This window comes from Paroedura picta, chromosome 1 (assembly GCF_049243985.1).
Source record: "Paroedura picta isolate Pp20150507F chromosome 1, Ppicta_v3.0, whole genome shotgun sequence".
Taxonomy (NCBI): domain Eukaryota; kingdom Metazoa; phylum Chordata; class Lepidosauria; order Squamata; family Gekkonidae; genus Paroedura; species Paroedura picta.
Window position 1 is genome coordinate 111,807,440 of NC_135369.1, and position 23,514 is coordinate 111,830,953.

General features: G+C 41.7%; 1 protein-coding gene across 7 annotated transcripts in view; it reads right to left on the reverse strand.

Moving 5' to 3' along the window:
* The window catches only part of LAMA2 (laminin subunit alpha 2), a 606,483-nt gene that overhangs the window by 147,054 nt on the left and 435,915 nt on the right, over window positions 1–23,514 (reverse strand). For all 7 annotated transcript variants that reach the window (XM_077353378.1, XM_077353349.1, XM_077353372.1 and 4 more), the window contains 5 exons: window positions 13,872–14,051; window positions 11,068–11,256; window positions 10,855–10,988; window positions 4,564–4,681; window positions 816–950 (listed from right to left, as the gene is read on the reverse strand). In XM_077353378.1, coding sequence (XP_077209493.1) covers window positions 816–950; window positions 4,564–4,681; window positions 10,855–10,988; window positions 11,068–11,256; window positions 13,872–14,051 — 756 coding nt within the window. The remainder of the gene's footprint in view (window positions 1–815; window positions 951–4,563; window positions 4,682–10,854; window positions 10,989–11,067; window positions 11,257–13,871; window positions 14,052–23,514) is intronic.

Below are 23,514 nucleotides of genomic sequence, written 5' to 3' on the forward strand. Positions count from 1 at the left end.
TTGTTATCTCATGGCCAGAACCAACCAATAGATCTTTCCAGCTCAGACCATTTCCACACGAGTCATTTTCCTTGGTTCACCCTCTGCTTGTTCACAGGGTTTATTCAGGCTTCCTGATGATGTCACCTCCCACCCATGGTTTTCCTGGGGCTGGCAAAAAGGAAAAGCAGCTGCTTTCTCCTTCGCCCCTCGCAAATCAAGGTATTCTGCAAAGCGAGGGGGAAGACATGAAAACACCATTTTGCTAACTTTAAAACATTATATGTTGCGTAGGATCTATACTGCTACATGGATCTCGATTTTTTAGTTAACAAATATTTTTCAATGTTTGCGGGGTTGAGGGGCCTGCTAGGATGCGAGGATACAGCACTGAAAGATGATTGGTGGCTAATGCCACCTCACAGTGATTGACAGCCAAAATGTGTATGAGGAGGATGTGGATTGTCCCGACTTCTGCTCAGCCTCCTGACTTGCCAGGAAACATAAACCCAGGACAAGGCAGTTGGCAAACGTGGGAGAAGACTCCCATCCAGAAGTGAACAACCACGCGTTACCGGGGTGTATTTCAAAACAGGAGGTGGTGTACCTTGGATACCTCTGTGAAGAAATGGTCTCATATTTTAAAGTGTTTACCATTACAAACGCTAGTGCATGTGCAGCAAACATATGTACTGTGGAAAGTGTGTACTGAGTCAGAATACTAAAAGAAATAAATCTGTTCTATACAACGGCTGCTACTTTGTTATGGTGCAAATAAACTTTCTGTAAACCCAAGGAAAAAGAATATGGCTAATGCTTTAGGAATAGCATTGTACCTGACATACAGAGGTTTCAGGATCACACATGTCACTATGCCCATGACACTGGCATGGCACACAGGTACCTAAAGCAGGGCCTGGTCTTCTGCCAGCTGATGTGGAAGCAAGTCTATAAAAACCCGAGGAGCATGCCTGCAAGAAAAATGTGTTTAACAATCCATTACATTGTGCACTTAGTGAGGAAGGATTCAGGAACATTACAAACACACCTTCATTCTGGTTAAGTTTGACAAGCAGCCTGCCCTCCCCATCTCCAAAGGCAAGCCTCAAGCTGTTTCACAAACAATGTGCTGTACACTTCAGAAGTAACTGCACCACTTCTAATTGAAAATTCTGCTGCCAGATCCCTGGAGGTAGCTCAAGAGCACCAGGCTTTTCATATTGCAGCCTAAGAAGACTTTCATTTAGATGCCCCCTCATTGTACATCATGCATCCCTCCTACTATTTCTTAAGAAAAATGTTGCTCTAAGGGGGAAAAATATTGTTCCACCAGCAGTGCAAAGTGAGCAGGAAAACTCTGTTTTCCCATTGTCCTTAGCGCATTTTTCAGAGATGACAAGCTAATATCTGCCTGCACATTGCCTGATAGATAACAGGCTAATGCCTAGTGATACTCCGCAAAATATGTCTTCATGGGTACATTATTTACACTTGTATGAGACCATAAAAATAAGGAATTCAAAATAATAAAAATGCTACCATGTCCAGAGACCATTAGCCCTTGAAATAAAATTAATCCAGTTCTTATATAATTTTTTTCCAGCCAGCAAAAAAAATTGGTACACATACTGAAAATAACCATCAAAGCTCACAAATGCCCCTCCCAAAACAAGCCTATATCTTTTAATTCTCCTAGCCCTTTGCTTCCCATTCATCTCTAATATGTTACAACTTCACTAGATAGTATGCCTTTAAAGGCCTTGCTTATATTTTAATAATTTTAAAATGCCAAGCAGTTGTAGGTGCTGTATAAGTAAAATCATTGCAATAGAAGGGTCCTAATCTTTTAGATTACCCAATATAATATTTTAGTGCTCTCCCCAAATCTTTACTATTCCAAAATCATAGAGATATTTTGGAATACTGGGGAGATTTCCGCACTCGTTAAATGTAGTGTCATGCCAGTTAAATGTGAGCTGAATATTCTGGCCCGCTGTCTGCTAGCTACATCCTTCATTTTAAAGTGCTTTTCTATCCCAAAAAGTGGATTAACCACCCTAAAAAGTGCTAACAACAAGAGAGAAACCAGCAGGCAACCAGCAGAAGGAAAATATGATTGGTCTAAGGGGTCCACGTCTAAGGGCTCCCAAAGAGGGTGCCCCCATATCTCCATTATATCCAATGGAATGGTCTTTGCAAACTGGACCCCTTGGACCAATCATTTTGAAATTTGGAAGGGAGTCAGGGAAGAGCCTCCTGGAGCTACCCTGACAGTTTGGAGGCTGTACCTCAAACCCCCACCCAGGAAAGGCAGGAACGCCGACATTCTCATTATATTCTATGGCACCATTGACTTCCATTGGCGCCAAAGCCAAAGCAGCCAAATTGGGCCCTTTGCGCACAAGCCTACTCATGATCCCATAAGGGGTAGCATTGAAAAGCACTGTGCATCTATGATTCTATGCATAGCCATTACAACAGAGAAGTATGATTATTTTTTAAAATTAGTGGGATTCGCGGGACCTTTAAACTGCATCAGAATATGAAAGAAGGGGATAGGTTGCCTAAATTGATTGACAGAAGGAAGTGCGTTGCATATAAGACACATTGCTCTTTTCCACCTCTTCCAGTAGCAGGTGAGGAGGGTAAGACGGACAAAAAAAAGGCAGACAAAGGTGAGACAGCAACAAGTTGAGGAGGACCGGGGTATGTGTGTGATATAATGTCATGTTTTGTCATTTCATGGGCTTGGCACTATTTTTACTAATGTGCGGAAATGCCCTGGTAGATTAACTCCTGTGGCTTAATTCAAAACAGATTTATCTAAAATAAAATGCTTTTCCTTAAAGAACTCAAACAAACCTGGAAAAATCTTCCTCTTTTCTCTACCTGAACACAATGCTGAAATGCAAACTTTGTGCTGTTAATTGCTATGATGTTATCAGATGCACAAAAGGGTTCAAAGGCCCACTTAAAATCCCACATAAACCTGATCTCTGCTGCACTACTATTATCCCTTGGCCCATAATGTACCTGCTCATAACAACAGTAGAAAGGAGACCTTGATAAGGGCCTGCCTGCAACCTCTCAATTTTTCACTCCCTTACATTGAATGCTTCAGTAGCTGCAACCCTGATGCCACAGACCATGGTAAACATAATGATAATTTTTCTGGGGTCGCTGTATCCATAGAAGAGCAACACATCAGGTACAGCTATAAACAGCTTGGTGTAGTGGTTAGGAGTGCGGACTTGTAATCTGGCAAACCGGGTTTGATTCCGCGCTCCCCAACATGCAGCCAGATGGGTGACCATGGGCTGAACACGGCGCTGATAAAACTATTCTGACCGAGCAGTGATATCAGGGCTCTCTCAGCCTCACCCACCTCACAGGGTGTCTGTTGAGGGGAGAGGAAAGGGAAGGCAACTGTAAGCTGCTTTGAGACTCCTTCGGGTAGAGAAAAGCGGCATATAAGAACCAACTCTTTTTCTTCTACTACTTTCTTATTAAGCCCTTAATGTGTGGGGCCCTAATACCACAATCCACAATTCTGAAAATCTTACATGGGAAGATTTCTTTGTCTTTCTCTAGTGGTGTCTTACAAGCGACCAAGGTCCTGCTGATGATGGGGGATCTTCTGTCCCAACCCCCCATGTGCCCTTCCCACTGCCACTTATCCGTGTGGTGGGAGAAAAATACAAAGAAGATTAGGGAGTACAGTGGCCAGCATTCTGAAGCACTGATGACATTTCTGGTGTTGCCAATACTCTAGCATTTGTTCAAGTGATGATGTCATTTGTGGTCCTGATGGAAGTGATGTCAGTGCATTACTGGTGAGTGAACCTCCCAGCAGTAGTAAGCATCTGTCTGGTTGCCAACCTCATGTTGGCAACCCTAGCTTGGGATTCTACTATAAAAGTCTCAGAAATGTTCTTCTCTCCTTTGCACAATCAAAATCTTCAAGAACAAAAATAGGAAATATATATGATTCCCTGACCCTCAGCATATTTTCAAATGTGCCTAGCATTGAAATTATACCAACTCCAGTTCCTCAGGCAAATATTTCTAAAATGGTTTCATTGATTTTGTAGGTCATGTATCAAATAGGTGGACCAAAGTGCACACACGTGGAAAGAACTGAGATTTTGAGACTGGAGATTATAGATTTTTGGGAGTATCAAGGAGCTATGAGGGAAATATATTGCTTTTAGGAAAGGATTATTTCATCCAGAAATGACTATATACTCACTCACCGTTTATGCACTGGAGGTTTCATGCCAGGCTGCTGGCTGGAGTTTTAGTTGTGGCAGGTTACCCCACCTCTTCCTGCACCCATAATGGTGCGCATTTGGCCTGGTGCACCTCATCCGCCCCTGATTTGTGCTCCAGCATGGGAGCGGGGGCAGTGAAGTTCCCAGTGCATAAATGGTCACTGGGGGCAATAAAGCCTCTCATTTTTGACTATCTTAAAATTATTCTATTTTAGTCTCAGTCAAGAAGTCCTCTTTTGAACCTCTTCTACAGCCACCACTAATACAGTGAAAAAATGCAATATAAAGAATATATATAAAAGCACTGTTATACCTCACACGACAAACCAGTATATCCCAAAGGGCAGTTACATTTCTCAATCAATTGAGCACGAGGAGTCCTTCCTGATATATTTCCTTCTTCTGCAACTTCCATAGAGATTTCAGATATTCTGGGATGTGGATAGAGCAGATGAGAAACACTAGTTATTAAAGCTCTTCAAAGCAGGGTTGTGTTTTTTTTTAACTAACATCAAGCCTCTTAGCATAAGAAAAACAAACATTTATTTTAGTCTGTCTGAAAGACAGATCAAAGCTAGCCCTGTTTCAACTTCTCCTCATTCTTACTCAATTGTCATTTATACCAATGGAACTGATGTAAAATATCTCCACTAATTCACCCACAATATTGTTTTGTTTGTATTTTAGTTTAAAGTCAAATTCTACATTTTATTGAAGTCACATATGAAACCTGGATGTAGTTCACAATGCACAGATAAGCCACAATAAAATGGTATAGTTAGTGACATTTTAATGAGGCAAGTTGAAAATAATGGGGGGGGGGAGAGAAGGGAACATCCTGTAACTAATCATATAGCAGAACAAATCTGTAAATAAAACAAAGCTAACAAGATATGCTATGGACTTCAAAGACATTGGGGTCTTGCCTTTATGGAAAATCTTGAGCCAAAATTTAATATTTTGTTCCAGTTAGCTTAAGGACACTCAGACAAACAAACTGAAACATAGCATTTATTATGCTAGATAATAAAGTGGGATGCATGGCTGAGAATTCTATATCTTAAAAATCTCCTTGATTATAGAGTTTTCAGATTGTAAACCTTTTTGGTCATGCTGATTTCTGTTAAGTATGCCATGATGTGTAAGGCCAGTCCAGGTGACTCCTCTTAGCTGTCTGTCCCCCCACCCCACACACAATAGTTTCATTTATATGAGTCCTCTTGATTCCCAAGAAAATCAGGAGGTACCATGCTTAGGCCACCTGGTCCTGAAAGGGTAAAAATAATAGTATCAGGGCCTGATTTGTAGCCTATGCAGAGGATCACTCATTGATTTGCCAGGCAAGCTCCCTAATGACATTTAGAACTGTAACAACTTTCCATTTTAGGAAACCATTAGAGACTGACACTGGTTCTATGAATTTTCCCCCCTATATGTACATATTTAATGCTGCAGCGGTTTTGTTGTTGTTGTTAGGAGCAAAGTCGTGTCCGACCCATATCCTGAATTAGTTGGTATTAGTTAGTCACTGTAAATCACACCTCTTAGAGGATGTATCCATGCACAGTGCTGCAGTAATGATCCACGAGGGCTTGGCCATTCTCTCCTAGGACAGACAACTCTTGAAAGCACAAAAATATGGAACCTGGGTGTGATCTGGGGGAGGACCCCAAAGGATACAGTGTGAGTAGATTTTTGGCAGCCTGGAAGCAAGGCCCAGTATAGAAGGTGGCAATTCACCTAATTTTTTTTTAAGTGTCCAATGAAAAGTGGCTACAAGAATCAAGAAACTTGATCTTCTGACTACTGCCTGAAAGGAGGAAAATTTGGTCAGGCATCTGTGTCAACCTAATTATCTTAAGTAAAAACACATTAATGGGGAATGGCCATATTTGTGAACTCACTTTTCTGGAGTATTGAGGTAATTCATACCTCTCTCTCCTCACTGAATTTGGGATATTCCCTGTACTGCAGAAATACCAACGTTCTGAAAAGAGAACTTCCAAAATGTGGTCTTTCAATTATGAAATTAATCATAGAATCATAGAGTCGCAGAGTTGGAAGGGGCCATACAGGCCATCTAGTCCAACCCCCTGCTCAACGCAGGATCAGCCCTAAGCATCCTAAAGCATCCAAGAAAAGTGTGTATCCAACCTTTGCTTGAAGATTGTCAGTGAGGGGGAGCTCACCACCTCCTTAGGCAGCCTATTCCACTGCTGAACTACTCTGACTGTGAAATATTTTTTCCTGATATCTAGCCTATATATATCGTTGTACTTGTAGTTTAAATCCATTATTGCATGTCATTTCCGCTGCAGCCAACGGGAACAGCATCCTGCCCTCCTCCAAGTGACAACCTTTCAAATACTTAAAAGAGGGCCATCATGTCCCCTCTCAACCTCCTTTTCTCCAGGCTGAACATTCCCAAGTCCTTCAACCTATCTTCATAGGGCTTGGTCCCTTGGCCCTAGATCAATAATAGCATTAAATCTACCAGCCCCCCAACCATTACAATATTGGGGAACTGTCATGGATTTTAAATATGCTAGTAAGGTACTTGAGGTTCAAGACCATTGTAGGCAAGTGAATTCACTCTTCTTGCTTGCTGATTTGTGCTTTTGAAATCTAGCATCAGTAACTGCTTTCTGACCCTCTGGAGTGCAATTTTCTCACTTTCCACTGAGAACAGTAAAGCTGGACTAAAGCCTAGTTGTTCCAGTCTCTCATCAGCCAGTTTCTTTCATTTACTTTGGAAGGGATCTTCTCAATGCCCTTTTTCACAATTTGTCACCTTCCTTTGCCCTCAAGAAAGAGTTAATTCAAATCCATAAATATTCTCTCAGAGATTTCCCCCTGCAAGTTTTCCCACCCCTGGGAGGCCAGTCCACCACTCCTCTATTGCTCACATTGAGATCGCTCCTCCCACTCTGTACCTTCCTCCCCTCAAGGGTGTACCACCTCTACTGCCTTTTCAGTTTTCCATCTTTTAAATGTTTTTTTTCTTTTTTTAACACTGGGATATAAGTCTAGTGAAAACACATTTGGAGCATGAAGTTGGTATCACTAACGTTTAAAGAGATTTGTGCCCTCTGTTGAGAATTTTATGACATTTTTTTCTGCCTTGACTTTCAATGCAGTCAATAGCTCAGTTTGGAAGGCATTAGGTTGGATATCATAAGGTCCCTGGTTCAGTCCCAGATTTGGGCACTAACTTTTTTTCTCTTCCTAGTTCTGTAAGATGATTCAGTTCAGATTTTTAGTTCCATCTCCCTATACATTTAATATAGACATTTGGGGAAAATAATCAGATGATGCTACTTTTGGCTACTTCTGGTCACTCATATTTATGAAGACTGAGAGGATCTAAACGGGAGCTTCTAGAAATACAAAGTGGAGGAGGAGGAATCAGGCTAAGAAAGGGAAGGGTTTCAACTCTCTCTATTTAGTATTTATTGATAAAGTATCTAAATTAACATTTAAAAATGAATTTGCCTTCCTCCATTGCTCTTCTAATCTATTTCCTAAGCTAGGCAACGGGGAGGTGGGAAGGTAGGAGTGCTGTCTTTTTTTTTTTGCCTTGAGGAAAGATGTTGCGGGCTCAGCCCAAACATGAGAAAGTCCCCTCTGGTCCTTGAGCCAGCCTGCTTCTAAATTATAAAATGTACAGGGAGATGATATAGAAAATTAGGAATGGGAAAAAGGTTACTGCCCAAGCCTGCAATTGAACCAGGGTTCTTTTGATTTTCAGCCTAATGCTCCACACGCCAAGCTATTGACTATACTGAAAATAAAAGGTAGAAAAATTACCATCAGATGGCCTTCATACAAATTCAGTTCACTATTTTTGCTTTTGAAAAGGTCATATTTTTTAAACCAGCTGTACCTTGAACAGCTTTTCAGCTTCTTACAGCTCAAATAGGGTTGCCCCATGAAGACAGATGCAGCTGAGTCTGGTGGCGGTGGCTTAACTGGCTTGAAGGTCTATCTGACCCTCTTGCAGTAAGCATTCTCAACAGAGGGCAGACACAGAGACCCAACAAGGGGAGGGGGAGAACCTTCTGCTAAGATGGCTATGGGATAGTAAAGGCAGCTGGAAGGCTCTCTTCTTACAATTTCAAAAACATGTCCAGTGCAAAGCTGACCAATAAAGAAAGACCAATCACGCTGCTCCCATGAAAAAACTCTCAGTGCTGATTTTTCTCATGTATGCAAAACAAAGATAGGTGCAGATTGCAAAAACAGGATTCAAATTAACAAAACCCAATGTGAATTCAATGATAATTGAAAGTTAGGTATGCATCCCAAAAGGGCCTTGTCTAAAAAGGACTTTAAATCTATAATTAAAAAGAATCTTAATCCTGAGTCTAATACATGCACTCCTCAGGAAGTCTACTCAGAATCTTACTGAAATTTACTATTTGGGTTTTATTCCCAGGAAAGTATTCTTAGGATGGCACTGCTGGTGTGCAAAACAACATCATGGGGAATATGGCGCTTATAGCATGTTAGACTTCGCTTTTTCCTCAACAAGAGTTCGGTCTAAACAGAGATACCCAATGCATATGAAGAATTTTGAAATAATTAACAATAAAATGGAAAGTAGAGTTCCAATTCCAAAAGATTTATTGTCACAGTCCATTTGCTTGAAAAAGGAAAACAGCCATCTAATGTAAGAAATGATTCAATTTTGAGCACTAAATGCAAAAAGGGGAACAACAAAATTAACGCAGCAGGAGAAAAATGTTTGGCTCTAGCTTTTCAGTGGCAGCCTCTGAATCACTCAGTGTAATAGCATCGCTTTCGTGCAGAAACACGATTAGCATTGCTGCTAAATTATATAGTTAATATAGAGCTACCACTGGAATTAAGCTATTTTTACACTTGAACCTACTGTCAGTATGAAGGTTCTTTTATAATGTTTTGTGGCAATTTATCAGTGATCTGCAGCTCTGCATTTACAAACATTCCACACAATCGCATTTTTATACATGCCCAGAATTAACGAACTGATTCAAAAACAGACATAGAAAAATGCTGCCTTCAATTAAGGTAATATTGCCCCTGCAGCATTCCCAATGCCTTTTCCCCTCCTTCTGACCCTCAACATTTGTCACCAGTTCAATGTACTTTAAGTGGCTCCTACTTGGAACCAGAGATTTAAGGTGTTCTTGTATTTATTTCCACATTGCTCATGCCTGCACAGCACACTTAAAATAGCAATGCAGCAAATAGTGGTGAAGCATGTAAAATTGTGTCAGGGCTAAATATAGGAAAACTATGATTAGATCTCCTGACTCCCCTACCACCACCACCACTTAGTGTGTATGGGTGTTGGGACTGCTTTCATAAAGGCAGACAGAAAGGGCTGTATCATTTTGTCTACCTAAAGTACCCTTCCTAAGCTGCACAGATTCAGACATTAAGCCAAACTATGGCCTGCACTAAAGACCATTTAGGACCAAAAATATATCTTCCACATGTATAAGCAAACTATATTTTACACCTGCTAATCAACTCTAATTTTCTGTCTGCTTGGCATGGCAATATCTAGGCACACTAGGCAGAAAAAAAATCTATAATTATGGTTTATCAGTTCAGACATCACACAGAACCACAGTTAGGATTGACAGTACTTTGAATTATGGATTTTGATTCGACAGCTGGTCACAAAGCATGATATCACATTAAGCTATAATTAAATTCACCCAAAGATGCATATGCTGTTCATTGTACTGACTTCTGCTTTAAAATGTTATATTCCTACTAGCTTCAAAGCCTGTTCCTAGGGGCCCTCTCCCCCGGGCCCCGGCCAGGCAGCTTATGGTAGCTTTGGGCCGCAGCTCGCAGCCAGGTAAAGTGGGGGGCGGGGGCTGGCCAGCTTGTTAGCAGGGCCAGAACAGAGCTCCTTAGCAGGCAGTCAGCAGGCCCAGCCTAGCAGGCCAGAAGGCCCTTGTTAGCAATGACCCTTTGCCCAGGGCCCTCTCCCCTTACCTGCTGCTGGCTCCAGGCATTGAGGTGTCTGAGAGCAAAGAGGCTAAAGTTCGGGAATGGAGGACAGGAGCTGCAGGGGCAGGGCCAATCAGGGCAAAACTGGCTTCACCCTGATTGGCCCTATTACAACTTGGACAGCCGGACACGTCCCACCCCCTAGGCTGTCTCATAAATATATAGAGGAACAAGAATGGATAAGGATATAATTGAATAGTTTTTGTTTCTGCAGCTCTAAAAATGTAATGTACTCTTCCTTTTATTGTTGTTGTTGTTGTTAGCACCTCTACTTAGCTATCTCTTATCCTGTGCTGCTATCTCATCTTTACTTCATGGGAGTTGAATATGCATCTACTCAGTCCATACTTAAAGGATAATGCTTATTCTTTAAAAAGAAATCTCTGTCAACAATCCGCTCATTGTACAAAGTAGAATATTAGCCTACTCTGTAACCAAAATACAATACAGTGATAGGTAAACTACATCTTATTGATAGATGTGCCCATAACTTTGACCTTGTCTTTAGTGTGGGAAATAATCCACTTTAAAAACTGGGTAGAGAGGTATGACGGTCATCAATACTAATATTATTAAGAGTACCACACAAAACTTTTACCTGGTTTTCCTCATGATGCTCCCATGACTAGCCTTAATAAGAATATAATGAACATTGTACAGGACATCCATGAAATCCTCACGGGTAACAGCTCTAGTGACCCTAGGGTCATCTCCATAATATTTCCATTCATGCTGAAAAGCAGACAACAACACAAATGAGTTTACTGTTTCCAGTGTGTCTATGACAACTTTTTGTACACACAAAAATTACCTCTGTCATTTCAATATCGTGCCTTGTCAACTGACCAATCAAAGGAGCAGCTACATGCCTGACGATTATTTTAGTGTGTATGGGAAGTCCACCTCTGATTATGACCTGGGGGTTATATGTGGCAAAGCCAGTTTCTTCTCGTGCTTCGAAGTAGATAGCATATTTCAGCCTACCTCCATAAGCAGTCAGCTAAAAAAAACAAAACATGGCACAAACATTTATTGGAAGTACAGTACAATTAAGAAAAGGCATCATGAGAGATTATAAAAAGATATAACAAATATGGAAACATTATTTTATGTATCTATAAACTATGTAACTGTAGGCAAGTGTAGCTGTCCAAACACAAAATGTATTTTGGAAAGTATTTTCACAGCATAATTCCAGATGAATTATTTCTGTTCTACAAGTCTTCTCTCATCCCATAGCAGTAAATAACACTAAACCAAACATTTCCAATATTTATTATGGGAAAAAATGGAGAATATTTTCATATGAATTTTTGAAAAAAACAATGGCTAAGTCTTCGAAGGAGCCACAATAGTACCTGGTGTCTTAATACAGCAGATTAACACAATATCTCTTATTTATGGCAGCTAACAATAAGCATAAACCCCCCAATAAAACCCATAAAACAATTTAAAACAATCTAAAAACCCAGTCAATCAACCATAGATCATCCAATACTCTGCAGCAAAACAACCCAGTTCTATCCACTAATAGACCCCGGGGGTGGACAGCGGGGCTGATCTTTCTTCTTTAATCTGCCCATAGTAGCCCCGTAGGGCTCAGTGAGGGGAGCAGATCTTCTTCTGCGTGCTGGTTTCAACCATAAACCTTACAGAAAATTATGCAGCTCCCTAAGTCAAGCAAAGCCAAACTGGATTCCAGTATGGCAGATGCCATGAGATAATTTCATGCTGTGGTTTGTTCTGTTTCTTATTTTGGCTGACAGGGACAGATCAGCTGGAGAATGCCTGTATTCCCTTTTGGCTAACCCCAAGCTTATCCAGATATCTACAGGCAGGATTTAAAACATATTGTTTGAAGTAGAGTATTAAGGTAATAATTTCTCCAGCATTCAAAAGGTTGTGGTTGAATAGGGGGGGGGGGTATTTCATGAGTGTCCCCTCAGCTCCAGATACCTAAATCTGTGGATCAGGGCCACACTTATCCAAAGCAGATTTTTCTGCAAACCTTAGGGAAGACTTTAATACAGAAAAATCTGAAAAGTAAAAAGAAACCCGACACACTGGAGTGGTTAAATCCATTCCCTCCAGTAAAAAAATATTATCTGTGCATGCACAAGCAATGCATTTACCATTCTCTTCAAAGCTGTTGTCAGAGTCAGCATCTGGGCCCAGCTGTGGCAGAGTCGGCATCTCTGGGCTCTCTAGACCTAGAACAGCTCCCAGGTGCTGCAGCCGGACTCAGAAACCGGGGGGGGGGGAGCATTTAAAATGGAACGCCACACAATTTTTGAATTCCAAAGCCAGTGTTGTGGGAAAAGAAGCCTAGAAGATCAAGAATTGTGCAGTTCTCAACCTCTAAGTCCAATGTGTTTGTGGGAAGCTTAAGAGTCAGGAGCTGTACAGCTCTTGACCTCAGAGACCAGTGTGTGTTTGTAGAGGGGGAGAATCTAGGTGACTGAGAACTATGCAGCTCTCAGTATCCAACAGCAGTGTCTGGTGGCAGGGAAAGAAACCTAGGAGATTGACACACACACAACTCTTAACTTCCAAGACCAATTTTTGGTAGAGGGAAGGCTTGGAGGTCAGGAGCTGTGCAGCTCTTGATCTTTAAGACCAATGCAGTGGGAGCCTTGGAGACAGGGAAAAAGAGAGGTAGGGAAGATTTGTAGAAGGGGAGAGGGGGAAAAAGAGGAGGAAGACTGTTCATGAAGGGGGAAGAGGGGATATAAGTAAAGGAGGTGCATGGGTGGATGGGATGTACCCTCCCTGCTAGTTTCTTGTGAGTTCCCACTTGTGTAATTGTAATTTCCATGTAGTGCCATTATGTTTGTCAAGTACTCCAAAGTTTATTGGAAGAAGCAAATTAAAATAGCCCTACCTTTTATTTTTGTACTTTATGTTTACTCTTTACTGGAACATACTGGGAAATAACAACTTATATGAAATAATTTTTTATTATAAATGATAATATCAGAGAATAGCAAGTTGAAAATACAGAGTGCTTCACAAACAAATTCCTTAGGAAGATTTAGCAAATATTTCATTCTTTACTTCTTTAATATGAATACTGGGTTGCACCCAAAGACCTCTTCTGTAGGGTTGCCAACCTCTGGATGGTGACTGGAGGTCTTCCACTATTACAACTGATCTCTAGGTGACAGAGATTGGCTTACCTGGAGAAAATGTATGATTTGAAAGGTGGACTGTATGGCACTGAAGTCTCTCTCTTACCCAAATTCCACTCTTCTTCAGCTCCACCCCAAAAATCTCCAGATATTTTCTAACTCAGATCCAGCAACCCTACTCTTCTACGAGTACAAAAGTGGTGTTTCCCTCCCCCCAGTTTTCTCTTCCTGGGGCAGATGCCCACATTGCAGTTCACGCCAATTCGGAGGGTCTCCCCGAATGTGGGGGATTTGGTTCAAAGGATCCATTCTATATGGATCCAGTCAACAGATGCAGAAAACACATACTTATTTTTGTAACAAATGGTGACAAATGGTGACATCAAACATTCTTATTGTTTAGAAACATATCCCAGCTCCACGTGATCTTTACAGTGGAAGAAAGAGTTAGGAAATATCAGCTTCTATTAGATTTCTTTGTCTTTACCTTTCGGCCTTCAAACTGTCTTGGAAGTCTCCAGTAAAATGGTTCTGAGCGTAGCTCCTTCATCACAAGTTCAACATCCGCAACAGTCTCTGGATGTTGATATTCAATCCCTTGTATAGTTTGGTGCTGGACATTTTCATTGACCAGAGGAAGGATTACCTGATCTGGCTTCAGAGTCAACTATAAACAATTAAAATGATTAGGAGAGAAAATAAAACTAATAAGCAGTTTTCATTTTGAAGCTTGTGAATTCTTTTTGGTTTGAATGTTAACTAAGCAAACAGCAATCTAATAAAATGTACACAAACAAATGATGAAGCATATAAAATGGAGTACTCAAAAGTCATAATGATCAAAAAATAAAGAGAAAGCAGTAGGTCAGGCAGTCTCCCATGCATCATTCTGCAACCTATGTAAAACAGAATTGTGCAGGAGTGGATTTCTATAAAGTTAGCAGAGCTGAACTACACTGGAATAATTTAAGATATAACTTATAAAGGAAAATGGATGGTTGTTATAACACTGTGGACTATAACACAATACATGCTTGCTGTTTGTATTATGCTACTGTCACTGCATTATTTTCTGCTGATGTAATATCATTCTTTAGTACTATAATATGTCATTGTGTCTAATGTGTTATGCTTGTTTGAAATTTTTATAATTTTAGACCTATTATGTTGCTTATTATCCTACTGATCACATCAATGTACAGTTTAATCTACTTTGCATCTCAGTGAGAAAGGTAGGTTATAATATAGTACATAAATAAATAACAAGCAACCAGTGATAGAATTCTATTCTTAAAATTTAGGAATACATAACCAGACTTTTTAAACAGTTGGTATATGGAGATATTTTTTCATACATTATAAAGCTGCTGAGGCTGCAGATTGAACTGGCAGACTGTTCAGGGGGCAGTTATTTCTATGAATGATCCAAATCTTATGGTAAATATGTTTGATAACTGAGCATTCGGTGTTCAGCTGTTCTGGGCATAGCCGAGCTGATCTCCCAACCTGTTCAGCTTCCAACGAACAGCCTGAACAACTGCTGAACAGAAACTGCCTCCTAAACTAATTCCTGAATTCTGCCCTCCCCTTGTAGGGACCCAACAATAAATTTGGTACTTTTTATTTATTATATAAATATTCATTTATTATTAGATTTATATATCACCCCACTTTGTGGCCAGGCTTGGGGCAGCTTAAATGTTAAAATCAGTTAAAAATAAATAAAACAATAAATACTCTGATCTGTCCACTACTTTTCCATATATTCGGTATTCAGTGGTGGGATTTTATTCTGGAGAGGGAAGCAAGGAGGCCAATATGGTTTTATTTGCTTGTTCTGTCCGTAACAATACACCTGGTGGAATAGTGCCATTTTGCAAGCCCTGCAGAACTTGAATAGTTCTGCCAGGGTCCAGGTCTTTGCTGGCAACTGATTTCATCAGGTTGGCGCCAGGGCCAAAAGGGATCTGGCTCCGTTCAAAGACAGACACTTCTTTCAGGCCAGGGACCACCATCATGTTAGCATTAGATGATGGTAATGTTCCTGTGGAAGCACACTGGAAAGGCGGTCCCTCAGGTACGCTGGGCCCAGACTGTGGAAGCCCTTAGGTTAGAACCATGTTAAAGATAAGAGTGCCAAATCCACTTTGCTTGTGATATCTATGAATGAATAGCTGAATGTGGAATGGTATAAGTCTACTTTCCAAATCTGATTGATTGGTTGGCCAAGCTGTACATGCAGCTAAAATGTATTTGTAAATGCCTTTCTTCACTCTGTAGTAGGAAGTGAAAACTACAGCCCTGAAAAGATAGTCAGGGGCCCTGTTTTTTTTTTTAGAATTGGATGGAACAAGATTCAACCTGCTTTTTGCTTATTGTAGAATGGTATTCTCAAACTATTTAGCTATTATCAAATATAATCTCCATTATTTTATTAGGGGGAAAAATGATGTTTAACACATAGCACGGGGTAAGATAGTTTGAAGCACAAATACACTCTAACCCCTCCTGCTTAACTTCTAAGATAGGATGTGCTAACCAAGGAACATTCAAACCACAAACAGACTAATGGTCAGCAAAAGTCTTAAGTTAAGAAAAGGCTAATCACAATAATTTGGGAGATTCCTAGTTACAAGTGTAAAAGGTTATTAGAAAATGGTTAACTAAGGTTATGTGATTCATATTAAAACCTCCCCACATTGCTATTTTTTTAAAGCTTACAAGCAGGTGGTCAGAAAGATTGTGACACAAATTATCCTAACCAATAGGAAAAACGGGAAGAAACCCAACAGATGGTATAGGGTATAAAATTAGATGTTTGTTTTTTGCTTGTCAAGCAGGCTTATGGATGGCTTTGCTTCTCATATTAAACACCTTTGATATGATAAAGGAGAACTTGGTGTTGGAATCTTTGTCTCCAGTTTTATTATTGGAATTTCCATACTCTAGCTACAGGTATGTGGCCCTGTGACCTTAGGCATACCAGGGTCATTCTTAGCAATTAGAAACTTGACCCAGAATTCCACTGTTAACCAACACAGTTGCTGGAAGGCAGGTTGTATATGGGCTCTCCATGGTGTCCTAGTAAGGACCCATGCTGTTGTATTTTGAACCAGTTGCAGCTACTAGGTCAAGGTTAAGGGCACACCTGTGTACAGGAAGTTATAGTAGTCTAACCTAGAGGTGTCCGTCACATGGATCACTGTGCTGGGTTTTCCAGGGTCAGCTAGGGCATTAGTAGCGAAGGTGGAAGAACGCTTAGTGCGCTACTTTTATGATCATAATGGAGACTGAATGCTGACTGACAGCTGATATCATTGGAGCTTCTCCCTCTGTTCTTCACCCACCTTCCTAGCTTTTCTCTATAATCCAGCAAAGCTAGAGGTCAGGAAGAGGCTGGAATAAGTCAAACAAGACCAACTGTCTCAAACTGCCAGATTGGGCTGCAAAGCCAAGGAACAGATACTCTTGTTCTCTCCAGCACAAGTGATTACAGTTGGGGAGTGGTGGTGGGGGGGGGGGCAGATCACATCTTGTTCCACATGCTGTTATCTTGGGTTACAAAAAATATAAGCAGATAACTCCTGTTATATGCAGGTCGTGTATCAGTTTAGAGTGGAGATGAAATAAGCAGTTTTCTCTCCACTTAAAATAACAGAATTAGCTGACAGATTGAGAAGTGAACAATCTGCTTTTATTCTCTGCTGCTCAAGCTGACACCTGGTGTAGGGAGTGGAAAAGTAATCTGTTTCTTCCCCACCCCCTAAAATGAGAACTTATGGGAGAGTTCTGTGACTGGAGAAAATAGAAGTACATTCTCCTGTTGCCCAAGCCATCAGTTTTGTGTACAGAAGTGGAATAGTTCTTGAGAGCCAGCTTGGTGTAGTGTTTAGGAGTGCAGACTTCTAATCTGGCAAGTTGGGTTTGATTCCCTGCTCCTCCACATGCAGCCAGCTGGGTGACCTTGGGCTCACCACAGCACTCATAAAGCTGTTCTGACTAAGCAGTAATATCGGGGCTCTCTCAGCCTCACCTACCTCACAGGGTATCTGCTGGCTCCTGACCTCCTCCTTTAAAAACCTTAATGAGAATGCCATTTTTTGTAATAGTTAAGCATACTGGCCTCTAATCTTGAGAGCCAGGTTTGATTCCCCACTACTCCCAGTCATCTGAGTGACCTTGGACTACTTACAGCCCTATTAGAGCTCTTCTAACAGAGCAGTTCTATCAGAACTCTTTCTGCTCCACCTACCTCACAGGGTATCTGTTATGGGGAGAGAAAGGGAAGGTGATTGTAAGCTGCTTTGAGTCTCCCTTTGGTAGTGAAAAGCGGGCTATAAAAACCAATACTACTAATAATATGAGAAGGGATTATTGGGCAGGATGACGGAAGCAACAAGAGACAATAAATGGATGATCAACTTATGTTCCTATACTGATTTTATTGGTTTACTATTATTATGCTTATTCTGAATTTGTATAATTTTAAATATTGTAAACCGCCCCGAGCCAGCTATGCTGGAGGTATGATGGTCATATAAATCTTATAAAGAAACTAGCTTCAAAGCCCGTTCCAAAGAATGGGCCTTGAAAGGGCACCCTCCGGCAGCCCCCGGCCAGGCAGCTTAAGGTGGCTTTGGGCTGCAGCTCGCAGCCAGATCAATTGGGGCAGGCAGGGGCTGGGCAACTCGTTAGCAGGGCCGGAACAGAGCTCCTTAGCAGGCAGTCAGCAGGCCCAGCCTAGCAGGCCAGGAGGCCCTCGTTAGCAAGCCCTCCACCACAACCCTTTGCCCAGGGCCTTCTCCCATTACCTGGTGTTGGCTCCAGGCACTGAGGCATCTGAGAGCAAAGAGGCTAGAGTCCAGAAGGCAGGAGCTGCAGGGGCAGGGCCAATCAGGACAAAGCTGGCTGCACCCTGATTGGCCCTATTCTAACTTGGACAGCCGGACATGTCCCACCCCCTAGGCTGTTTCATAAATATATAGAGGAACAACAATGGATATTATTATAATTATATTTCTGTTCCTTCTCCAAATTTCCCTAACAGGAAATCAGAGGCTGACTACCAGCTTATTCGTCATGAACTGGTAGTCAGGTTCTGATGGAGCCTGTTCCTGCACATAAATATGAATGGATTGCAAACAACTGAACTGCCATTTGACTAATCCACTGGTGAACAAAATGTAGGCCACATCAGCAAATGTTCAAACATCTTTCCCATATATCAGTTGTGGACTGAAAAGCTATACTCCTTAGAGCTGTTTTGTTTTACCTTTGCTGGGGGAAAGATACAACTCAGTTTAATTTCCTGTTTATAATTCCAGCTGATGTTTGTGTTGGGTGGGGGAAACTAACTTCATGTTTCCAGGCATCTGCATTTTGACTACAATTGTGTACAGAAGCATAAGAAGCTGCATTTCTTCTTGTTATAAACAAGCCTGGTTTTCATAAGGTCTAACTACAGGATCTTGCAATTTAGCAGATCACCTACGGCCTTGTGGAAGACCTCATGTAGAATTTCTTCTTAAGGTCCTGATAAAGAAATCTTGACCCAGTTACAAAAACAGGGGTACTTCTAAAAGAACATGAAGCATTTTCAGTTATGACAGTAATCAAAGAAACCTGAAAGAACATCATATTAATTAATTTCCTACTTCAGGAATCCTACAGAATATTAAATAAATATGGGAAAGAAATCTGCAGTGTTACAGAATTAGAAGCACTATAATGTTATTGAAACTGACATGGCAATTATTAGTAAATTAAGCAAATAAAAACATCTCTGAAAACATCAGACAGTTTGTGGAATTTCACAAAATGTCAATCTGGCAATGAAAAAGAGAAGCTCAGAATTGACATAATTATTTTTCTACCCTTTTCTGGAACAGATTTGGTAGCATGACAGGATGTTTCTTTGAAGTGCTAATGCCAAGTGAGGTATCTATGACTCCTATGCATTAGACATGCTAATCAGGAAGAAACTGGTTAATGCATGAACTATTTGAAATGTATGCCTCAATGTCATAGATACCTGTACATTAAAGGGGTTTTTTTTTAAATCATTTGCACCAAATCTATTCTAAAATACACTGGAAACGTTCAGAGAAGCTGAAAGCCTAATTTAAGTATGAGAATTCAAAGAGGGATAATTGATCATTAGGGCAATTTTAGATCAATATTATAAATCATGTACACTGCCTCTTGTAGAAGAAGTGATGATTTGAACAGTCTAACACATCACCTTTACTGACTCAGTTGCATTCTCCTCTTAGCCCATACTATGTCAGATCAATAAAATTTGACCATAAAGCATAAACCTTATTACTTTCCCACAGGATGTTAAACTTGATTTTCATTTACTAACTACTCAGCAACTGAAAACTTGTTGCTCCTCTTTTAAAATACTGATCCATTCATTTCAAAGGCATATTGGGAGGGAGAATCCACAAGATTTCTAGGAGGTCCCACATTCAACCTGTGTGAAACACCTGCATTGGATGCCAGTGTGAAGAGTCTATATCCGTAGGCAGGTTTCAACCCTTCTTTCTCTTATTTTTCAGGTTTACATCAACACCCTCCTGGCAACACCATCATGCGGGCAAAGCATTCACAGGTAAGTTTTTCTTTATTCCATGAACACCACCTTCTGCCTTCCCGTGCTCCAGCTCTTCCCAAATAACCTACCACCACGCTTATGTGTGCTTCCCTTTTTATCCTCCCAGGCTCCACCTCCCGACATTTAAAGCAGGAGTGCCTGCCAGCTCCCCCCAGCCTTGCCTCAGTGTCTTCCCACCCAATTCTTCCTCTGGAGCTCCCCCCCCCAGGTCTTGGCTGACGCACTCGAGCCCACCATCCCCCCTGCATGTCCCCGAGTCCGTTACAGCCACTGTTGCCAGGCATTCTCTTCCCCGCGCCAGCTTCTCCTCCTGTCTTTCTCTGTTTGTCATAAGTCTAGGCGAGGCTTCTTCGCTGTTGACGACTCTCTCATCCTTCGACTGCTCACTGTTCTTCTCTCCTCTGCAGCTTTGTCAGCCTGCTGTCTCTTGTTTGCTGCTCGTCACCCGGCCGCCATCTTGCCCCGCCGTCTTGATCCAGAGCCATTCCTGGATGTATTTTCTTCAAGGTAAGTATCTTTCCCTTCGACTGGGCCCTCAGCTGGACCCTCGTCCGGACATACTTCCTCCCTTAAAGGAACCCCTGTATCCTCATCCCCTTCAAACATACGGGAGAGGAAATCGGCATTCACACTCAGTTGGCCTGGACGATGTACTACCTGGAATGAAAAAGGGGATACGGACAAATACCAATGCAGGATATGAGCATTGTGCTCTTTGGCTTTATCCATCCACTTTAAAGGTTCGTGATCCGTCACCAACAAAAAAGGGTTATCCATCAAATAAAATTTTAAAGCTCCAACAGCCCAAAAGAGAGCTAACGCTTCTCGCTCGATCGTCGAATATCGGGATTCTGCCTTTGTAAATTTGCGACTTAAAAACCAAATAGGTTTTTCAGTTCCTTCTTGCACCTGAGCCAACACTGCCCCCAGACCGGACCTGGAAGCGTCAGTTTGTACAATAAAAGATTTTTCAAAATCTGGATTATGTAAGATTGCTCCTTTCGAGAGGCACGCCCACAGGTTCTGGAAGGCGATTTCACGCTCCTTTGTCCACTGAATATGGTTAGGTTCGGCTTTGGCTAGCACATCTGTCAACACGGCGGCTCTGGTAGCAAAATGTGGGACAAACCTTTGATAATAGCCCACAAAGCCTAAAAATCGTCTCATTTGTTTCTTATTCATGGGCTTGTCATATGATTCTAGCTTCTCTACTTTCTCAGGAACCTGAGTTAGTTGACCATTCCCCACTTCAAATCCTAAGTATTTGAGATGCCAAAACCCCAATTTACTTTTTTTCGTGTTCACCACTAGGCCCGCGGTGGCCAATGCTCTAAACACCACATTTAAATGTGTGACATGAGTAGTGCAATCAGGGCTGCAAATAATAATGTTGTCAATGTATGCAAACGCAAAACTAGAACATTCCCTTAAAGCTAAATCAACTAATCGTTGGAAAGTGGCAGCAGCACCATGTAAACCAAAAGGCATGACTTTAAAATGATATAGCCCGCGAGGTGTAGCGAACACCATCTTCTCTCTATCCTCTTCCCTTAAAGGCACTTGCCAGTAACCTTTAAGGCTGAAATGTACTTAGCTTTACCCAACTGGTTAACTAAATGTTCTGCCCTAGGCATCGGATAGGCATCGAACTTCGCCTTTTGATTTACCGCTCGAAAATCTATGCAAAACCTCACTGTCCCATCAGGTTTCGGGACCATTACCATCGGACTTTGCCATTCATAGAATCATAGAATCATAGAATCATAGAGTTGGAAAGGGCCATACAGGCCATCTAGTCCAACCCCCTGCTCAACGCAGGATCAGCCCTAAGCATCCTAAAGTCCCTTGGCCCCAGATTATCTTCGTCACTCTTCTCTGTACCCTTTCAATTTAATCTACGTCCTTCTTGAAGTGAGGCTTCCAGTGAGGCCTTCTTGAAGTGAGGCCTCCATTCGCTACGAGAAGGTTCTATTACCCCCAAAGACAACATGTCCTCTACTTCTTTTTGAATTAACAGCCATTTTATAAAAAGTATGGACCTCCAAGGCACTCTCACTACCACCCTGGGCTCAGTTTGGATGGCGTGGGTCAGGATCAAAGTTCTCCCAGATACTTTTGAAAATAACTTAGGAAACTGGAGAACTAACTGACCTAAATCTTGTTTCTGACTTTCATCCAAAGAGGGATCAAATGGGGGATTCTCAACCTCTGGTTCAGTACTCTCTTGCCATGGTGGAGTGCCATCAGGTAATTGTCCTCTAAGGCACACTCCTCTGTATTCCAGGTAATTGTCCTGGAGTGCCATCAGGTAATTGTCCTCTAAGGCACACTCCTCTGTATTCCTAGTGTACCAAGGCTTGAAATTATTGACGTGTACCTTTCTCGGTTGCTCACTTCTCCCTCCTTTGCTTACCTCATAAATTATGGGTCCTAACACTCGCAAGATCTTGTATGGCCCCCTCCATCTATCCCCATCAATGAGTCCTAAACCCCAGCGATGTATTAACACCCAATAATCGGCTCCAAACCTCCATTCCCTAGCTCTCTTATCGTAATACGCCTTCTGGTAGGCCTGTGCTGATGCCAAATTGGCCCTAGCATTTCCCCACACTTCTTCCAAATGTTCCCGTAGTTCTTGAACATAATTCTGGGGGGAGGGGTCTTCTCCCTTTCTGGCCTAGTCTATACCCATTTCTCACCTACCAGATCTACCACTCCTCTAGGTTGCCTACTGTACAACATCTCAAACGGCGAATACCCGTTGGAGGACTGCCTTGTCTCCCTGATTGCAAAAAGGATGGGGTCAACATACAAATCCCAAGTCTTGGGTTTACCATATGCTAAAACCTGAAGCTTGTTCTTTAGGGTCTGATTCATCCGCTCTGTTAGCCCGTCTGTCTCTGGATGATAGACCGTGGTGAAAACTTGATCAATACCCAGTGTCTGACATACTTTCTACATACAGGCGAACATAAAAGGCGAAACTTGATCTGTAAGTATCTCCTTAGGTAAACCTACTTGGGCGAACAATCACATTAAAGCTTGGGCCACCCTAACTTTTCATAGAACGCATTGGTATTGCTTCAGGGTAACGGCCGTGTAATCTACAATAACTAATAAATAACGCAATCCCCTCAGAGTCCTAGGCAAGGGGCCTACGAAATCCATATCAATCCGCTTGAAGGGACTATCCATAATAGGCAAAGGCTGTAGAGGAGCTCTGGGAGGTGGCATGCTTCGCACGAACAACACTGTTCTATCACATCATGGGCTACCTAGTCCAAAAAACCCGTCTGAGAACCCTTCTCAGCGTGGCTTTGCTACCCTGGTGACCTGCCCATTTGTGATCATGTGCGGTTTCTAATACCTCTCTCCTATAGCACCTAGGCACCAATAGTTGTTTCACAATTACGTCTTTGTCTTTAACTATATGCGGCCAACGTACGCTTCTTCTATTATCCTTTACCTGTCCATCCTCTACCGCCACCCGAGCTTTCATGTCTGCCAAGGACTC